Source organism: Thermobia domestica, chromosome 4 (assembly GCF_964235325.1).
Source record: "Thermobia domestica chromosome 4, izTheDome1.hap1.1, whole genome shotgun sequence".
Lineage (NCBI taxonomy): Eukaryota > Metazoa > Arthropoda > Insecta > Zygentoma > Lepismatidae > Thermobia > Thermobia domestica.
The window spans coordinates 226,600,797-226,620,907 of record NC_137457.1 but is presented as its reverse complement, the minus strand read 5'-3'; the positions used below and the strand labels follow the sequence as shown (position 1 = coordinate 226,620,907).

Sequence of the window (20,111 nt, the reverse complement as noted above, 5' to 3'; positions counted from 1 at the left end):
AGCTTCCCCATGCCGTAAACGTCGCCAACTCCTAGTGGCTCACTTGCCGGTAAATGGCGATCGTCGATATTGAAGAATCGGGGGTATTGAAGTTACCACAACGTAAGAACGAGGACTTCATTTTGGTCCGCGCTCGTTTGATTTGTCACGGAGAATCGTAAAGGGACCAACATGAACTATCGCCAGTCATGTGCATGCGGTTATTATAATATATTATTTTTTCCTGACGAATTGTTATTATAAGGACAATATTTGAGCTCCGGGGGTCAAGAGTAACTCCTGCCTTTACATCATGAAGTGAAAAATCTTGAGGTGGGTGCGTATAATTGTATGAATTTAGTTGGCAACTGTCGCCGATCACTAGCAAGTGAATATGAAAGAACTATGAAAAAAGTAAATAGACGCTTGCCATTTTGTTATAAAATTACATGACGAGTGCATTTGATTTGATTCCGAACAGTTGTCTTCAAATATACACGGTTAAAGAAGCACTCTGATTAGAAATATTAAAAAGACTTCAACGATTTATCACTCTACAAGCTGTGTCTTCATAATCGCCTCCGTGACGAATTCGGAAGAACACGCAATTAGTAACCCTAAGGTTGATGGTTCACGCCCAGCTCAGGGCACTTTCGCTTTATTTTTTTAAAAATGTTTTTAGACTCATCTTGATGCAAAGAAATTACGCATATCGGCGATTTAACGTATTTTAGGGGAATAATTTTGTGGTTCGTTGGCGTTCCGTCGCTTCTCTGCCGGTGGTGGTATAATTTTCAAAACGGAAGTGGGACCAATTTTTGGCTGCGGGACCGCCAATTTTTGGGGACATGTCACTAGTTGCCTATCGGTGGTCCACCGACGCTTACGGCATGGGATTGTCCCCTCACGAGTGAGGCAGATTGTAATCGACCAAGAGTGTTTTGGAAAAATGGGAAACATCTTCCGACTTCGACTTCTGAATAATCCGTTTAGGATCAAGTCGAATCAAGGCTGCGCCACGGGAAGGTAGAACAAGTGAGGCAATCGTTCCAAGCACTACGCTCGACAGCTTCCGTCTCATTCACGACTTAGACTCTTCAGGAAAAGTAACAAGTTTATTACTTGTAATTTATTACTTGAGTCAAAGTATTTTGCAATAAACCATCGTTTTGTAAGATATTTTTACGATTGTATACTATTAATTTCGAAAATTGTACTCATAATATAATTTCCCATCATGGATTTGAAAAAATCAAAGTTGGAACAAAGAAAGATCTCCGATCCACATGTCTCTTCATGTTTGATATGGAAGTCTCATCTTCATTATTGACCCTTAATTTATTTTAGTCCTAGGCAACGCGAATCGACGGTATGGCTCTAAGTGAAAACATTCATTTAGATGGTTAAGTAATCAGGAAATTCCTGCTGTTATTTCACGAAACACAACAGATCTTGAGGGAAAAAAAAAAAACAATTTTGCTTACCAGGGGGAGGGAGTAAATCATCTGCTTACGTTTGCTTAACTAGGAAGAAGGCAAGGGCGCCGATCCTGGGGGGCCGGGCCCGCTCAAAGCTCATGTAGGCCTCCTTTGTATTTATGAATATACAATATTTGGCATTATTTGAGTTTAATTTGTCTTAAAATCTTCATATATATATCTCTTCTGCATTTGAATGCCCCCCCTTAATTTACAGAGAAATTGGCGTCCTTGGAAGATCTAGTGAAATGAATAAAAATGTGATAACGTAATACTTGAACAACTCTATCTAATGGAGGAAAGTAAATTAGTATTCAGCACTTCTTTCAGTTTTAAGCATTTCAAAGATTCTCGTAATTTAGTAGCGTCCCGGATTTGCATTTTTGAAGTACGGGAACTTTATCTATACCTTAACGTGGGAATCGGTTTCGGACCATGCACTTAAGCCGCTTTGCCATAAGAGGCACAAGAAGTTTTTCTTTAGATTTCCATAGGAATATTGCGAATGGTATAACTTTTAAAAATATGTTTAAAAAAGAATACACATCGACATAATAAGATGATAATCTGATACCTAGGAAATATATTGAATTGTTTTTAATTTGTTCTCACGCTTCCAAAACAGTACTTATGCTTTTTTTATTCCAGCCTTTTAATATAAGCATTTCAGACTATTGTCTGTTCTAGGACGATACAATTCTAGTTCATGTATATGCTAGCTTTGGAAATAGAGTAGAGTTTCGCTTATCCGACATAAACAGGCAGGCAGAACGCTGGATAATATGGATGTGTTAAGAAAAGACCTATTAAAAGTAAAACTTTTGATATAATTTTACATATTACGCATCTAATAATAATGTTTTATAACAAATAACTGCACTGCACTGAATCAGGGACGTATCCAGCGTAGGGATGGTATCGAGACGAGACGAGACGAGACTTTGTACAGTCTCGGTCTTGTCTCGGTTTAAAAATAGCTGTCTCGGTCTCGGTCTCGTCTCGAGTCAAAAATCGCCGTCTCGGTCTCGGTCTCGTCTCGGTCAACAAATGCTTGTCTCGATCTCGGTCTCGGTCTCGAGGGCCAAATCTCGGTCTCGTCTCGGTCTCGTCTCGAAAGTCTCGAAATAAATAGGTGAAATTAAAATTGTAAAAGTATTATTATTGTAAAGTCTGTCGTTTCTGCTTCTTATTTTTGGCCTTATTCTTGACTTAGAATTATAGAATGGCGTACTTCTTCAGAGCTAATTTGCTAGCGCTGATGCCTTCCATGCGTGTGTTCCAGTTTCAATCATCAGTGGGTATATCAAATCTGGGATAAAATTCTAATAGTAACCCATATTTCACTTTCAGCAAAAGACTTTCTCATATGGCCTCAGTACTGCCTATACAATTAAACTCTATTAAATTAATTTCTGTACTATACAGTAGTTGTTTCCTTCCTTAGAATAAGAATTGTTCAATATATTCTAACGGATAACGCAACACATAGCAGCATGAATGTATTTAATCGTACCGAAATTGAAATTTTACAATTTCTAATTTATTATCCAATACATTCTGTTTTGAGTATCATTTTAAAAACATAATATAACGTTCATTATCTTAACAAACAGGGTAAATTATTACTACAATATATTTTGTTTAAAATTGATCAAATGCTTTATTACTGTTTCACATCTACGTGTTTAATTGACACCTTATAACACGAAATTCCTGAACTGAACATTATCTGATATATATATATCTAATATATATCTGATACCTGATATATATCTGGACATTAGTGGTAGACTATGTTAAGTCACTTTTTGGTCAAATTGAGTTGGAACACTTTTTTTTAATAGACTATGTTCTTTCTAGTGGTGTAATAATGTAAGTCTAAAGCCATCTTACTACTTTGTAACTACTTAGTATAGTTTGAAAAATAGTATTATAGATCTTAGTTAAGGAACCGGTTTTTCGCTTCTCCTGTAAAATTACGAAATTATGACTTGGTTTAGTTTACCTCTGAAGTCTCGATATAAAATCATCACCATCATCATAATCAAGCATTATTAATCCACTGCTGGATGAAGTCTTCCCAAGTTTTCTCTACAACTATCTATCTTGGGTAATTCTTTTCCAGGTTACTCCCCAGTGGTTCCTGATTTTGTCACAATTTCTTGTATGCGGACATTTCCTAGGCTGTTTTGTCACGTGGTATCCAATCTAAAATTATTTTCGTCTATCGATCATAATTTCGTCTTGCAATATGTCCATCACATTTTCCGGTCTATTTTAAACATTATTTCATTAGTACCAGTCATTAGTTGCCAAATAATTCATTTCTATATATTTGGGCTACAAATAGTTCATATCCTCTACTTTTGGAGCACAGACACGCTACTTTTTGATCTTCGGATCTGGCAACACTGGCTCAATTATTTAAATTAACACAATGTAGGAACCCCCATTTGCTGTAATGGCTAGTACGCTTGATTTTGGTTCGCATGGTCCCGATTTTGATTCCCGGTGGCGGTAATGTTCAACGACCGAAATTTTTCGGATTCCACTATGATCAGCAACTCCACGTCTCCTTTAGCCGCCCTAGCATAATCGTGAGACGTTAAACTAAAACAAAACAAACTAAAAATCAACACAATGTGTATTACTAACTGTAATTCTTTGAAGAATTGCATATAGCTATATGGTATGGAGTTCGAGGTGGTCGGTGGTCAAACTATAACAAATGAAATGCAGTTAGGATGAAATTAAAGCTTTAAAAAAGCAGTGTTTTAATCTAAAAAAAAGATACCAGGCCTAAGGCTTAGGGAGAACAACTAGTGCTACTGAAAAGTTGTCAGTTACGTTTAATTTCAGTTACAATTTGCTTTTACATGTATTTTGGAACGAAAACTTTGACATTAACATTATAAGTAGCCCAAAGACTATGAAAAACATTGTGTTTTGAAAACATTCTTGCACCATAAAACAAATTACGAGTAATTTTAAAATATTTTGCACTTTAGCTACGTTATTTGCACCATATTTGTAATAATATTTAGCAATTTATTTAAGTTCGCAACACTGCTTAAAATAATGTAACTGCGACTTGCTGTAATTTAAACTACTGAACACTAATGTTATAATGTTCCTGCCATTTGAGTTATTAGAGATCTCCAAAATGTTGATGTTAGTGATATGCCTATGTATTGTTCTTTGTTACACTGAAAATATATGTGCTTTTGTGGTTTTATTTAATATCTAAATTAGAAATATGTAGAGCTCTTTCGTGGTTAAGCAGTTAGCCTATGGCGTGAGAGACCCGGGTTAGATTCCCGGCGGGAGCTCATGTGGTTTAGATTCAACCTTAATCAGTAGGTTCAGTCACATATAATCTCGCTGCTGAAAGAGGCGTTAAACTCAATTAAAAAATGAAATGAAATTTTTTAGTTTTACGTCCCACGCTTATGCCGGTTAGGCTAAAGGAGACTGTGATGATGAGAGATGAATGAAATGGTGGAATGAAGAAAGTGGGAGGAAACCGGAGAACCCCGAGAAAACCCACGCACTAAACTAAATTAACTGAACTGAATTAAACTGAATATGTAATATCAAACGTAGTGCAAGTTGAGAAATTACAACTTTATGTTGCGTTGGCAACATTGCTTGTTTATCTAGTGGTATTGCAGAGTATCTAGAAGAATTTACCCTTCCATATTTTACACAGCATGTTAAAAAAATTCAGCATTTTAAATATATATGACTATTATATATAACTAGATGAAATACCCATTTTTCGCATGGGACCAATATTTGGAAGTCAAGGCCTGTGGGAGTATCACTATCTCAGCAACTGCGAAAACTATGTATTTGACACTAATATCGGTCATTTTGTATTATTTTTACATGTCTCGGTACCCCCTCCCCAGCAGGTGAACCCCGGCCCGTATGCACTGGTAGCTGAATTTGAAAGTCATCGCTAATGGAAGTGACACCATTGATCTCAGCGACCGCAAAAAACTATACATTTGACACTAATATTGGCCATTTTGGATTACTTTTACATGTCTCGGTATCCCTCCTATGAACTCCGGGTCGCAGCTGGATGGGGTGAATTTTGAAGTTAATGCGATCGGAGTTTCACCATTGATCTCAGAAAACGCAAAAACTATTTGACACAAATATCGGTCATTTTGTATTATTTTTAAGTCTCGGTACTCCCCTCCCCGCAAGTGAACCACGGCCCGCATGCACTGGTGGCCGACTTTGAAAGTCATCGCTAATGGAAGTATCATCATTGATCTCAGCGATTGCGAAAACTATATATTCGACACTAATATTGGTCATTTTCTATTGCTTTTACATGTCCCGGTATACGCCCCTCCTGATTCAAAAATTAAAAAAAAAAAAAAAAAAAAACACTTCTTCTTGGTCTGAGGCCTGGGACATGATACTTGTCACCCAAATTTCGTAACTCTTGGACTCTCGTCTGGTCCCCAGGCCGCGCACAGGCAATCAGAAAGACAGGCACGCAGACACACAGACAAACAAACTCTTCCTTTTACTTATATTAGATATGATATAGGCGAGGATCCAAGGGGAGTGTTAAAGGGGTTATATACCTCCCCTTGACGCTCAGCTGTACTCTGTATAAAATGGGCTTCAATCCTACTTCTTTCTTTACACTGGATAAAATGTCAAATTATGGTTTAGCCCCTCCCACGATCATCATATCCTCGTTCCGCTGGTGTATATATATATATATATATATATATATATATATATATATTGTGTGTGTGTGTGTGTTGAGAGAGGGAGAGAGAGACAGAGATGACTATACACATCAGCAGTGGATTTTGTTTCGGGAGAGGTTTGAGAACGAGTAAGAAATATTTGTGTTGTACGTGCAATGCGAAAAAATGATCACAAATCTATTTCGGGAGGGGCTTCAGTCCGATAGCCATCCCTTAAATACGCCACTGAACATCAGTCAACTGTTCCCATATTACCTAATACACCAACGAAAGAAATTTTGAGTAAAGGTCAATCTTAATAGTTGTCTATATCAATATTCGAGACGAGACCGAGACTTTCGAGACTGACCTAAGTCTCGTCTCGGTCTCGTCTCGATTTATAGAGCTCCGTCTCGGTCTCGGTCTCGTCTCGGTAGATAAAAGGCCGTCTCGGTCTCGGTCTCGTCTCGGTATATAAAAGGCCGTCTCGGTCTCGGTCTCGTCTCGATAATTCGAGACGATACCGAGACGAGACCGAGACTAGTCTCGGTCTCGGTACCATCCCTAATCCAGCGTGAAGGCCTGAGAGCTGTCTCTCTCCGAAACTCAAGCACTTTTTAATAAACTTGCCTTTACCCTTTTGAGGTTCTTTTATATCAGTTTACTAGTAGTCAGTGTCCAAACTTTGGGCAATGTGCTGTTGTCTTGTTATAATTCTAAGAACATACCATAATGCCATTATGCCAGGTGCAGTGGCGTATTTAGGGGGGTGGCTTTCGGGCTTAAGCCCCCCCAGGAAATCTTACTTAGTATAGTAAAGTAAATGAAATATCTTGCAGAATTTTCACATTTCCAGGCAAAGCCTCCCCCGAAATTTAGCAAAGCCCCTCCCGAAACAAAATCGTAAATACGCCACTGACCAGGTGGAATTAAAGAACAGTCTTAAATAGGATTAACATTTCGTTTACGTTCTGTTTTTAACTTTAATATATTAGAACGATACACTCCATGTCTTCTTGCTATTTTTGTTATGTGATATACGTAGCAGACAGTTTTCTTTAGTTACATTTCTCCCGAAAATATGTTTAATTTTGTTTGTGCTATAATGCAGTTTCCAAAATAAACCGGTTTATAAATGAAAAGTAGGAAAAAGTTTAAGAGAGGTACAGATCTGTTGCATTATTATTATTATTATTATTATTATTATTATTATTATTATTATTATTAATTATTATTATTATTGATATTTAAAACATTAGAACAGCGTTTCCCAACCGGTGTGCCGCGAATGGGCCGCTGGTGTGCCGCGAGGGAACTGAAACAAAATTAATAATTCTATAGCAACCAAATTACAAGACAAAAAAATATGTAAATGAAAATATAAAAAAAAAACCTGTAAATTTTATATTTGTATTTCACATTACTATGAATACCTACAATGGAAAAAATTACTGTAATTGTAATATACTTCATTATTGTACCTGCATTACTGTGTAGCTGCTAAAGCTATGCAGCTAATAAAAAAAGTATTTCTTGTCATTGTTATGACCATTATTCTTTCTTTGTTGTTGCAGACTATTTCATAACTTGAAATTTTAAAATATCATTCAATCTTTTCGACAAAGTAAACATGCATGCAAATTACCTACATTTGTGTTTTAGAAGTGCAATATATTTGTTTGTTCGTTCGTTATTAAGTGACCTTCCTTCTTAATACAAGATTGGATAAAGTTTTCGAAAAAAAAAAGTATATTTTTAAAAGCCTGAGTCCTATATTTCATTGCAATTGTTTTCTAGTTTTAAATTAGAATAAAAAATAAGCATTAAAACCGTGATTGTGCTTTCTTCTGTGTGAGAAGATCAGTAATCACAGTAACCACGGTATTTTATATATTCAAATTATAATATCTATGAGTGTGCCGCGAGACTTCAAGTTACATCCGTAGTGTGCCGCAAGTTGTAAAAGGTTGGGTAACGCTGCATTAGAATTACGTGCTTACGAGGATTCGTGTTGGGCCCCCTCCGAATAGAAAACCTGGATACGTGTCTGCACTGAATGATAGACGTATGAGTCAAGGTGTAGACGGGCGCGCTAGGCGATAAACTCCACAGCATGAAAAATAGATTAAGACCACAACTTGGAGATCTTCTTGCCGATTGGTTCTATTTGCAATAATATATCGGATCATATGGTATGTGGAACAAAGGATGGTCGGATAAGCGAGACTATGGTGAATTGGTGTTTCACGCAACTAAACCTGTAAAATGTTTGTATAAACAATTGTCTTTCACTCCCTAGCTAAATTTGTGGGTATGATCACACACCTTGCCTCATAAAGTATAGTCATTTAAAGAAAAAAATATTTTTTTTTAGCTAAAACCTAAAGAAAAGCCAACTCCATTTTTTTTTTAAAATAATGGCAAACTAGTCCACTTCATCACGATAAATCACGTTTGGTACTAAGATGTCTTTTTCTGTCCGTATATATCCTTCACACTTCGTTGGAGACAAAATTGATTTTTCCCCAAGAAAACAGGATGAGAGAAACTATACAACAGCATGAATAGAAAACAATAGCTATTAACAATAGCTTTCTAATCCTGGATAAATACGTCATTACAGCAAAATATCAGTAAGTTGTCCTTATTATATTGCTTCGGTTTTTATTAACATGAATATTATAATGTTTTGTAAAAAAAAAAAAAAAAAAAAAAAAAGAAATGGGATGGGATGGGATAGGATTCGATGTGGTGTCAAAATAATAAAATAACTACGACTCCGCCACTCTATCCACCTAACCACGGAGGCTACGTTGTGTTGGCTCTTTTTTTAAAAGAAATAATCTTCATAACCATGGTGCGTATCGCTTCGAACCTTAAGATAAGAGTTTTTCTGTTTAATTCTATATTTTCGTACGACATCTTAGTTACAGAAGCTAATTTATATTTGGCAGGCAATCTACACACTAGGTTTTAACCAATAAATGCAACATTTTAGTCCACTATCTTGTTCCTTGATCCAACTTCTCGATTCCCCTACTGAATTCCCTCCGCAATTGTGATCTGCTACTGAAAAAAAATCATTAGAAATCATCGTTGCCAGTATACACAAAACCGAGCATAATTTTGTTTTTTGCTTATATTTTTATTATTTTATTATATTTTTTGGAAATATCTCCTTAGATGGATTGCTTTCTATTATCTCCACATACTAATAACTGAATTTTACCCATAAACGTAAGGAAAATGGAATAAATGCGAAAAATCTTGAGTTACAGTATACGCGCAATTTTTTTTTTTTTTTTTTTTTTTTTTTTTTTTTTGCGCATGGGAGTACACTATGGTTTCAGATTCCTAGAAACTTACTTGTTATTCATTGATCGTACAAATTACATACATTGATTAATGATTTCTGGTTTTTCTTTCTATTGATTAGTTATATGGTGTATGTATTAGTAATCTGCCAAATGAAACTTGGTTAAATGGATATGAATTGATAGGCTTTCTACCAGGTAACAATAATTCGTTTGTCTTAAGTCGTTATCTGAAACGAATACAAAATGGCAGACACCTTTAAGCCCGTTGTGTGTGGTTGCATAATCGCCAGGAACGGATGCTGGCCAACAGTGACGTTCTGAGTATTAATTGTAGCGAATTTGTACTGGAATGCTCTAGAAAGACATCTGGAGTGTCGGTAGAGCATAACAGATGAAGCAGCGTGATTCACATGTGTGGAAACACTTAACGAAAAATGCCAAGAAATGCACTCATACTCAATAAACGTGAGTTGAAAGCGTCGGAAATGTAAGGATTAGCGTCAAGAACATGAAAGCCATTGCCAATTCACCAATAATATTCCCTCAAACCGATGCAATATGATGTGCACGGTTGCATACCAATAAGGATGCAAAGTCCAAGTTCAAATTGTGCAATGGACTCACAAAGAAACGGTAAACTAAATGAATGTCACTAGTGGGATCGCATGATCGATATTGAAATGTGACCAATGTGTGTGTTGATATCAACATGTAGCTAATGGACAAATGTCAACATGTCCCACTACTGCCGAGACATCGTCCCACGTGCGAAAAATAGGAAAATAACTACTCGGGTCTTGAATCTGAGGCCGTGGGCTCCCAGTACGATTGGAAACTGTGACCACGCGAGGAAAAGCGAGCGCTCTAGCCCTGATGTTCGAAGGAGCCTCACTTTCTCTGCATTCATTTCTTTGAGGAGTACCCACTTTGTTTGGCAAGCCCTCTTGTACAGCCTCCCGACATACTTGTGTGTTTCATTTTGTTACTCCTACTGCACAGTTGTAAACAATCAGAGCTTTAAGACGTTTCTTCCTATTTCTCATGTCGCTTTATTTTCCATATGTATGGTGTTCCAGCTGTAGTGTTAAATGTGCCAAATCGGTTCATTTTCGTCTTTGCCTTGGCATGTGCATTGTGTGTAAGATACGAATTTCTGGAGGTATTTTCCTATATTTCGAGTACGTCATATGTCTCAGAAGAAGTGGGACATGATACAAGTTTGTTATTTTCACGCTCTGTCAGAATTTGAACCATGCATTAAGAGATTTCTTTCAAAATGTGTCGACTGTGGGACAATGTCCCAAACAAAGAGGGGCATTGATACAATCGTGTTCTAGTTACGTTCTACCAAAAGGTCACCAGATGTAATAGCAGAATGTACAACGTTATTTTCCTAGTTTTCACACGTGAGATGGTGTCCAAGCAGTAGTGCGACATGTTGACATTTGTCCATTAGCTACATGTTGATATCAACACACACATTGACCACATTTCAATATCGATCATGCGATTCCACTAGTGACATTCCTTTAGTTTACCCAGTTTCTTTGTGAGTCCATTGCACAATTTGAACTTGGACTTTGCATCCTTATTGGTATGCAACCGTGCACATCATATTGCATCGGTTTGAGGGAATATTATTGGTGAATTGGCAATGGCTTTCATGTTCTTGACGCTAATCCTTACATTTCCGACGCTTTGAACTCACGTTTATTGAGTATGAGTGCATTTCTTGGCATTTTTCGTTAAGTGTTTCCACACATGTGAATCACCCTGCTTCATCTGTTATGCTCTACCGACACTCCAGATGTCTTTCTAGAGCATTCCAGTACAAATTCGCTACAATTAATACTCAGAACGTCACTGTTGGCCAGCATCCGTTCCTGGCGATTATGCAACCACACACAACGGGCATAAAGGTGTCTGCCATTTTGTATTCGTTCCAGATAACGACTTAAGACAAACGAATTATTGTTACCTGGTAGAAAGCCTATCAATTCATATCCATTTAACCAAGTTTCATTTGGCAGATTATCCGGGACTCCCTACGTTCCTTTGGGGAATCCCTTGCGCGTGCACGATAGGATTGTGAAACATGCAAAATTCAATAGAGCAGGTATGACTTCTTCAATGAATTTTTTACCCGCCCTCTTTATGTTGGATAGTTTCCGAACTATTGGCGTCCGAAAGTCATTTTCCCACGCTTTCGGCACCTTGTAGATCTGAAACTATGTCCGATAGCAGAAAGTTGAAGAGAACTTTTTTTCTTGTCTCAGTGGCAGGAGTCACCTCCCAAGAGTTGTAACACTTATTTTGCAACACCCGATATATATACGAGTATGTATGTAAAAGGCTCGGTATTTACCCTGGTTGCTTTAGGTTGCCACAGATTTTTGACACCCGACATTGACCGATTATTTGTGATGTAAAGTATTACCGCGTAACTTATAATTAATGACACCTTATCGATTTGTTAGTAATGTTTGTAACTATTCAATTTTTTAATACTATGTCAAATGTTGCATGGAACAAGTAGCAGGTCGTAAGAAAACAAAACCCTAATCCTTATCCTAATTTATTTTGCGAGATCATAGTGAAATCAGTAAGCTACGAAACAGTGTGCCCCACCAACGAATCCTTTTATCAGTAATCTATGAAACAAATCCTCCCCTACGACTGGAAAACATAACTATTTTTCGTTCGTCAGTTCTGAGACTAGAATCTTTTGACTACACGATCTAGACCAGCAAAAAAAAATCGATGAACTGATTTTGGTAATAATTTAGGAATGTGAATACAGGACCTAGATAGGTCCAGAGACTAGCTCCATTGAGACATTAGTGTAATGGAAATAAGTTCCCAATGTTTGGGACTGGACTCGATATTTTAAATCTCGATAAACTTTGAATATTCATACCAAGTGCGTTAAGTGACGAAATAAAAAATATATATGTAATATGAAGCAACTATTTGTCTGTAATTAAAACCAAAACGACTAAATACTCTCATGGACACCAATCATAGTGAATAAAGAGAGTTGAAAAAGGAGTTATTATCGACGTGAGAACAAAGACTCATAAAATTGTCGAAATTCCTCCTCTTGGGACAGAGACTCAATAAAATGCTACTAAAGTGTTTTTTTTTTTTTTTTTTAAGAATGATTAACCAGTTATATTTTTTTTCACAATGATATGTATTCATTGCACTGAATCTTAAATATGTTTAATGTTGACCTTTGATTTTTTTTTTTTAATTTTGTCTTTCGTCTTTTGTCAAATATTTTTTTTTAATGTAATCCAACTTTTAATATCTCTAGAAAGAGAAATGTGTTATTTGGTATTGTTGAAAGTAGCAGATCTCTGTGCATGCTTATGAAACATTGTTTTTTCATGTATCAAATTTTTCCTGTTATGTCAAACTAAGTTTTTCTTTTATTGAAATGTAATAAATGTCTATAGAAATGTAGTTAGGTTAGTTTAATTCAACTAAATGTAACCTGAAGCATACAGTGTCCTGTATGAATGTGAATGTGAGTGAAATGTAGGTTTAGTATTAAGTGCACCGATTCTTTTGATATATATATGTGTGAGTTACTATAGTTAATGGTAGTTGGCAATTAAAGTCGTTGAATGTCAATACTAACTTAATTTAAGTTGGCTCTATGAAGGAAGCAAAAAGGACTGAAGTAACCTGAACGAACGATCATCATGGGAGAACTTGGAGAGTCAGAATCTTCGACAAATGTGTGTTTCTCTGATTTTTTTTTTTTTTTTTTTTTTTGTGTGTGTGTGTGGTCGATTCTAACATGCCATCAACTTCGTCGTTTATTTTTCAAATATTGGATATTAGTCTAGAACTTCTGGAAATATTGAATAAACGGTTAAATTAAACTTTCTCATCTATCTCAGAGCTAGATTGGGATAATTCGGTAGTTGGGGTTAAATGGATCTAGGTCTGGGATGTATGGGTTAACATGTGTCTACCTTTGATCACCTTAATACCAAACATTCACCCAATAGCTATTGGAAATGATCCCAATTCGATAATTATTCACTTTCCTTTACCATATTTCTCAAAATATCCAGTAAGTTTCCTCTTTATCACCTTCTTGCTTTACCTCTTTTCTCTTCTATCTTCCTTTTCCTTTCTTCATCTTCTTCTATTTTTAATAAAACTGAAAAGGGGGTCGTGACTGGAAATTCCATATATAATAAACACGGTCATGTATTTATTTATTTTATTTTATTTTCTTCAGAAGTCCGATAAAAAGTTTTCTCATTTCGATCGAACCTAGTATGTTCGAAATTAAGAAATGGATAATGTATTCCAATATAATTAGACATAAGCCTATAGCTTCATGAATATCCCCACCAGGGGTGAAGGGTTCCCATTCACGACTTATTCCATGCATCCCATATGTTACAGAGTTTCTCTTTTTTTCCCCTTTTCAGTTTCACCATAGTATAAATAGTAGTAGTAGGAGGAGTATTAGTAGTAGGAGGAGTAAGTAGTAGTAGTAGTAATTGTACTAGTAGTAGTAAGTAGGCTAGTAGTAGGAGGAGTAAGTAGTAGTAAGAGTAGAAGCAGGAGTACTTAGTAATAGTTAACAGTAGGAGTAGGTATAGTAATGATAAGAGTAGTAGCAGTAGTAGGAGGAGTAGGATCGGGCAGTAGTAGTACTTGGAATAGGAGTAGTAGTAGTAGCAGCAGTAGTGGGAACGGGTCAGAAGCTCCGAAGGGTTGGTTGGGTTCTGTTCACGATACAAAATGGGGAAATTACAGACTTTCCAAAATTTTTATTGCAGCTTATTGAAGATTACGTGCATTTCAGGTTCGACTTTAATTTCTATAGTTCCACGTAAATATTCATCTCAGATGTAAGTGCACACCATATTTCCATTAATTATACACTACTCTATTAAAATATTAGAAATTGCTTCTGTAAGTTTTAAAATCTATGGATCTGTATAGTATAACTGCACCGTTAAAAGTCCTTTGTATCATAACAAGCATATGCAAAAACGGGCTTTAGAAGAAATAGTGATTGAAATATCTGTTTTTAGTTTTGAAGCCATAATTGCGCTTTTTTCCAGTGATTTGTTTGCTACGTCACGACAAAATGCTTATCAAAATGCTACCGTGTAAAAGCGCAATATACTTTTGATGCCATAGAATATTATACGAGATTTTTGGCAGCATATCTGCTACGAGAAATGCTACGATAAATGCTTTCGTCTAAAACTGGCCTTAGTGAGTCAGCATTGAAATCTCGAACACGTTTAGGTAAGGCTATTTCATTTCAATTTGCGATTTTACTTCGTGGTAGCTTTGGTTTTTAGTTTTTTCTTAAACCTAATCCTGCCGCCTGAAGCGCTTATCCTCTCCTCCACCCTTCATTGTAGTGCATGCAAAAAAAAAATCATATAAAAGATTATTTCCGGAATCACACTGTAATTCTTTTGCGTCTCGGGTTTGCCTCTACGTTCGGCAGCTCCAAGACCTACTTGGAAGTCGAAATTATCGAGGTTTAGAGGGTTTTCGGGACTTTTCTTGTAACTCAAAAGGAACAATAAATAAACGTTCGAAACTAAAGTGAATTATTAAATCAGATATGCTGAATGAAGCTATAAAATTTTTGAAAATATACATCCCATCTATTTATCGTAGCATCATGATTCATACCTATTTTTTGTTTTTTTTTTAATAGATCAACCTTTTAAACGGTACCATCCACATTTCCGTATCATGTCCCTGAGGTGGGAAATTTTGAGAGAAATCGGAAAAAAAATTCGAATTTTGAGCCCATCTGGACTCCCCTGTATTAACATAGACATCTGCAAATCAACTTAAAAATACCAAGGTGTGTACAAAATTTCGAGCTTCTGTCTTGAGTAGTAAGGACGAGGAAAATATTTACCAATGATCCTCACAATGCCCCAGAATACAGCAAAAGACCCTGATCTCATGTAAAAAATTTCGTGAGACATCCCTATTTATCCTAGGGTCATGTTTTGTACCTCATTCTCTTTAGAATAAAACAGACTTTCAAACGATACTATTCGCATGTCTCCACAATATATCTGAGGCGTAAAAATCGCGGAAAAAGGGATTTTGTGGCAAAAAATCACTGTTCTTTACTTTTTGCCTCTCTGGACCCCCCCCCCCCCCCATGTTAACGCAGAGATCTGTAAAACCTGATAAATAATACTCGGTGGACTTTATGTTTGTACAAAATTTCAATCTTCTAGGTGCAAAAGTAAGCCCGCCGAAAAATAATAAAAATAGACCTAACAAAAAGTATTTTTTAGACGTCATCATCTCATGTCTCGACGCAAAAAGGCGTGAAACCATTCTTAACCTGTTCTACAATGTCTCTAAAATCGAAAAAGCAAACGAAAAACGAATGAAAAAGCTCTATTGGTCCTTTTTTAATCGAATAATGAAGACACTACTTCAATACCTAAAAATAGATACTAGAACTTCAAAGTGCTATCAGTTTGCCTAATTCCTGCATTTTGTCTTCTGCTCTTGTTTTGTTTATTGCATTTCCGCCACCACCTCCATTGTCACTTGCCATTTTCTCGCGAATCAAAGAAGAACACTACACAGAATGACAATTTATTGCGGTCTGATGAGTCACAGAGCAAGCGCCGACGATCAAACAATTCTTGCATCAGCTACTGGTGGCGCTACGGTTGACATGCATAATGTACTAAAATTACTATATATTGTTTAACATATGCCAACAATTTTAGTGTAAGAAGTTTCTGTACAAAGATATGCATGTCAACCGTATATCGATTCGAAATTTCTTAAGCTCTATAGGAGGTGCATAAGATAGTCGACTGAATAGCACAGTCTCAGTACAAACTTATTGAGTAAAGGTTTACATTCCATATTGGAGCCTTAAATTCAAAGACAGAACAACATAGGTATACATGATACTGTGTGAAAGTGTCGGTTGACTTCTTTTACACTCCTCTACTGGGAACAAGAATCATAGCAAATTTAAAAAGAAACATATCTAGGAAAATGTCAACACTTTGATGTTTGATCACAAAGATGAAATTACTTTATTTTCAACATAATACTAGCACAAGTTATTTACAAATTTGAGCTCTTCTTATCGACTAGGATAATCAATGGCCATACTTATTACTATAGTTTTATAACATTTTTTATCACAATAAGCATAAACATAATGGAAAAAGAAGAAGTAAAATACTTATCCACGTTTTAAATATGTTGTTCAACTTAGACTTACCTGTGTATCCTGGTTGACAATGGCAGGTAAAGCTATTACCAATGGATGAACAAACACCATGAACACAAGGATTATTAGAACAAGGATTTACTATTACGCTTGTTCCGCCGCCGCTTGGACTTTGTGTCAAAGTACAGCCGTTGGGACCAACTCCGGATCCAGTGAATCCACTAGGGCAAACACACTGAACATAGTTTGTGCCGAGTGCTGCGAAGAAAATGTTGCAAAAAAAATAGTCAAATATGAAGTCAATTCCAGGGGTTTAATGAAAATTCAATAATTAGTATCACAATTTATGTAAAACGTTGAATTCCAATAAAATATTTAAAATTACCACTTGTGGTTTTATCAGTTTAAAATAGTATATACAGTGAAACCTCTCTAAAGCGGACAGCCGTGGGGAATCAAAATTTGTCCGCTATAGAGAGGTGTCCGCCTTAAAGAGGTTTCAATATTTTCATACGTCAATTAGTAAACAAGGTAATATGCAATTAGATAAAAAATATTTTTGCATGAATCATGTATTTACGAATATTACAGTAATGTTACTGTACCCGCATTATTCTCCGCCATCCAATACTCTATGTTCGAGGCACAACATGGAAATAAGTTGTCATAGTTCTCTTCGCTTTACATTCATCACTACTTCCTACGTTTTCAGTATGTCGCTTTAATTTGTGGGTTAATTGCAGTCTAGAAGTGTCCTTTTTGAAACAATATGCATACCTGCGGGTAAAAAGCACTAAACTTTTCTTCTGGTTGGATAGAGATTCCAGCGGGACACTACCATAACGTTTCATCCCAAACAGCGGGCAACTGTGAATCACTTTTGTGTCTAAAACAACTTGAGTCGGAGTGGGATGCAAGCAAAGGACTTAAAAGTGTTGTTGAACAGAAACGCTTCGTTTAGGTTGCTGAGCAGACAGTTGAAGCGGCAAAATGTTGTCTCAATGCTTCCTTGGTGACACATGTATGAATTACTAAAAATGTATTTTTAGTACACTTTACAACTTGCTTCTAGAGAAAGTGTCCGTAATACGGAGGTAAACAATACCTATAAAAGACAGAAAAGACTGTCCGTGTCCGTACTAGAGAGTGTCCGCTTTGGAGAGGTTTGCTAATATGTTTTTTTCCTATTACAATGTTTGGGGATTACAAAATATGTCCGTTACGGGAGGTGTCCGCTTTATAGAGGTGTCCGTTAGTAGAGGTTTCACTGTACTAGTGTATATCAACTAAATTGACAGGGTTCCAGAACTGGTACGCCAGGAAAATGGAAAACCGATTTAAAAAAAAGCACTAAAAATTAGAAAATAATAATAAAGCACTTAAAAATGAAAAAAGCAATTTATAGCTGCTACCTATAAAACATTTGTTTTTAAGTCGTGCCGAGCCGAACAAATTAATACCAAATATAAGATTATCTCGATGTTAATTTTATGATTCATTAATATGTTTCGCTTGGCTCGACTCCAGAACATTTTTATAAAAAATAGTAATAAATTATTTTTTTCTGCTTTTAAGCGCTTTATTAATATTATTCTACCTTTTTAGTGCGTTTCGAAGTTGGTTCATATTTGTTTTCTAAAATATTTTATTTTCTGCTCTTTAGTGTGTTTCTAAATTCAATTATATTTCTTTTAAGTTGGTTTCATTTTTCCACTTTTGATGTCAAAGATACTACTCGCAGTGAGTGGCCATCACAGAAAATAGGGTGAAATTCTGGCAAAAGTCAAGCATTATTGGCACGTAAATAGTCATGACCTAATCATCCAACAACAAACAGTATTAAACCATTTGGAGAAACCTTGTTACAAATAAGTTTTTAATCCCTTAGTTATGTGAAACCCATATTATTTTGTTGATTATTTGGTTGCCACATGTTTAAGAATATTTTTCTTCATCAGGAACTGAAGACACGCCTTGAATTTTTGAAAAATAATCAATTCATTATTAAGAATGTTCAAATAGTTTATACGTAAGAACTTTCCTTGTGAATTGTTAATTTCATCAGGGAAATTGCATCAAAATATGACCGACGGTTGTCGATGTAATCGCGAACATACATACATGCAAATTAAATGAACAACTCCACTTTCTCTAACTCTGTTAAAAAGATGTAAACATGAGTCAAATAACTTACTTATATATAAAATTATACGCAACTGTTTTGTTAAATCTGGTTATTAATTCGACACCTGAAGGACGCTATGTTCTTCACGCCTATTTCAGTGTAACTTTTCATTATTGTTCTGAGCACTAACATGATTCAGAAAAAGTATCTCCTATCAGATATTGTTCGCAAATTTCCTGAATGAAGAGAAATTGATGGCAAAGTTTAGGAAATTGGGGAAAATTCAATTTTTAAGTCAAAGTTATGAAATCCAAGAAATTGTGTTACGTTACAAACCAGTTATGTTACAAACCGAAATTTTGGCCCAAAATTCTTTCTACAATCTAATAGTTGAAATGCCCTTTTCTTCATACGTGAGGAATATATTTAAGAAAAGTTTTTGAACCTCTTCCCCTTCAGGATATGTATTGCAATGAAAATACAATGATAAAAATCCTAACGCAATCTGTTTCCACTTCTGACCCCTTCTCACCCCTCATGGTAATGGGAGCTAAACTTGGACTTGAAACGGTATCTGGAGGGTCATTATCAGTGATAAAATTTTCCGGAAAATTTTCCGATTCATAAAAACATACTCCACTTATTCGTACATCGTTGTTTAGCCGTGATGTGAGATGGAAAATTTTCTTCTATATTTTTCCGGAAAATTTTCCGTTCTTAACAAATATCAGTGATCAAGTAACAATTCATCAGTATTCATAAAATTGACTGAATTCATGTATAGAAATATTAAAAAATGAAAGATCGTTTAAAGAATCTGAAAATTTTCATCGCTCAGACAATTTTCAGTACTATTTGGGAATAAGTGGAACAATTTTTGCTGAATCGAAAAATTGTCTGCTCTGTACAGTGATGAAAATTTTCCGGAAAATTTTGAAACGGAAAATTTTCCGATTCATAAAAACACACTCCACTTATTCCTATATCGTTGTTTAGCCGTGATGTGAGGTGGAAAATTTTCTTCTATATTTTTCCGGAAAATTTTCCATTCTTAACAAATATCAGTGATCAAGTAACAGTTCCTCAGTATTCATAAAATTGATTGAAATCATGTATAGAAATGTTAAAAAGTAGAAGATCGTTTAAAAAATCTGAAAATTTTAATGGCTCAGACAATTTTCAGTACAATGTAGGAACAAGTTAAACAATTTTTCATGAATCAAAATAATTCCTGTCTTGTATGGAAAAATTGAAGAACTTTTTATGAGTCGGAAAATTTTCATC

At 35.7% G+C, this 20,111-nt stretch overlaps 1 protein-coding gene across 1 annotated transcript in view; it reads right to left on the bottom strand.

Annotated features, from left to right (window-relative positions):
• The window catches only part of LOC145683884 (cubilin-like), a 1,291,374-nt gene that overhangs the window by 1,027,883 nt on the left and 243,380 nt on the right, over positions 1–20,111 (bottom strand). The window contains exon 12 of the mRNA XM_081755522.1: positions 16,754–16,960. Within this exon, the coding sequence (XP_081611648.1) occupies positions 16,754–16,960 (207 nt within the window). The remainder of the gene's footprint in view (positions 1–16,753; positions 16,961–20,111) is intronic.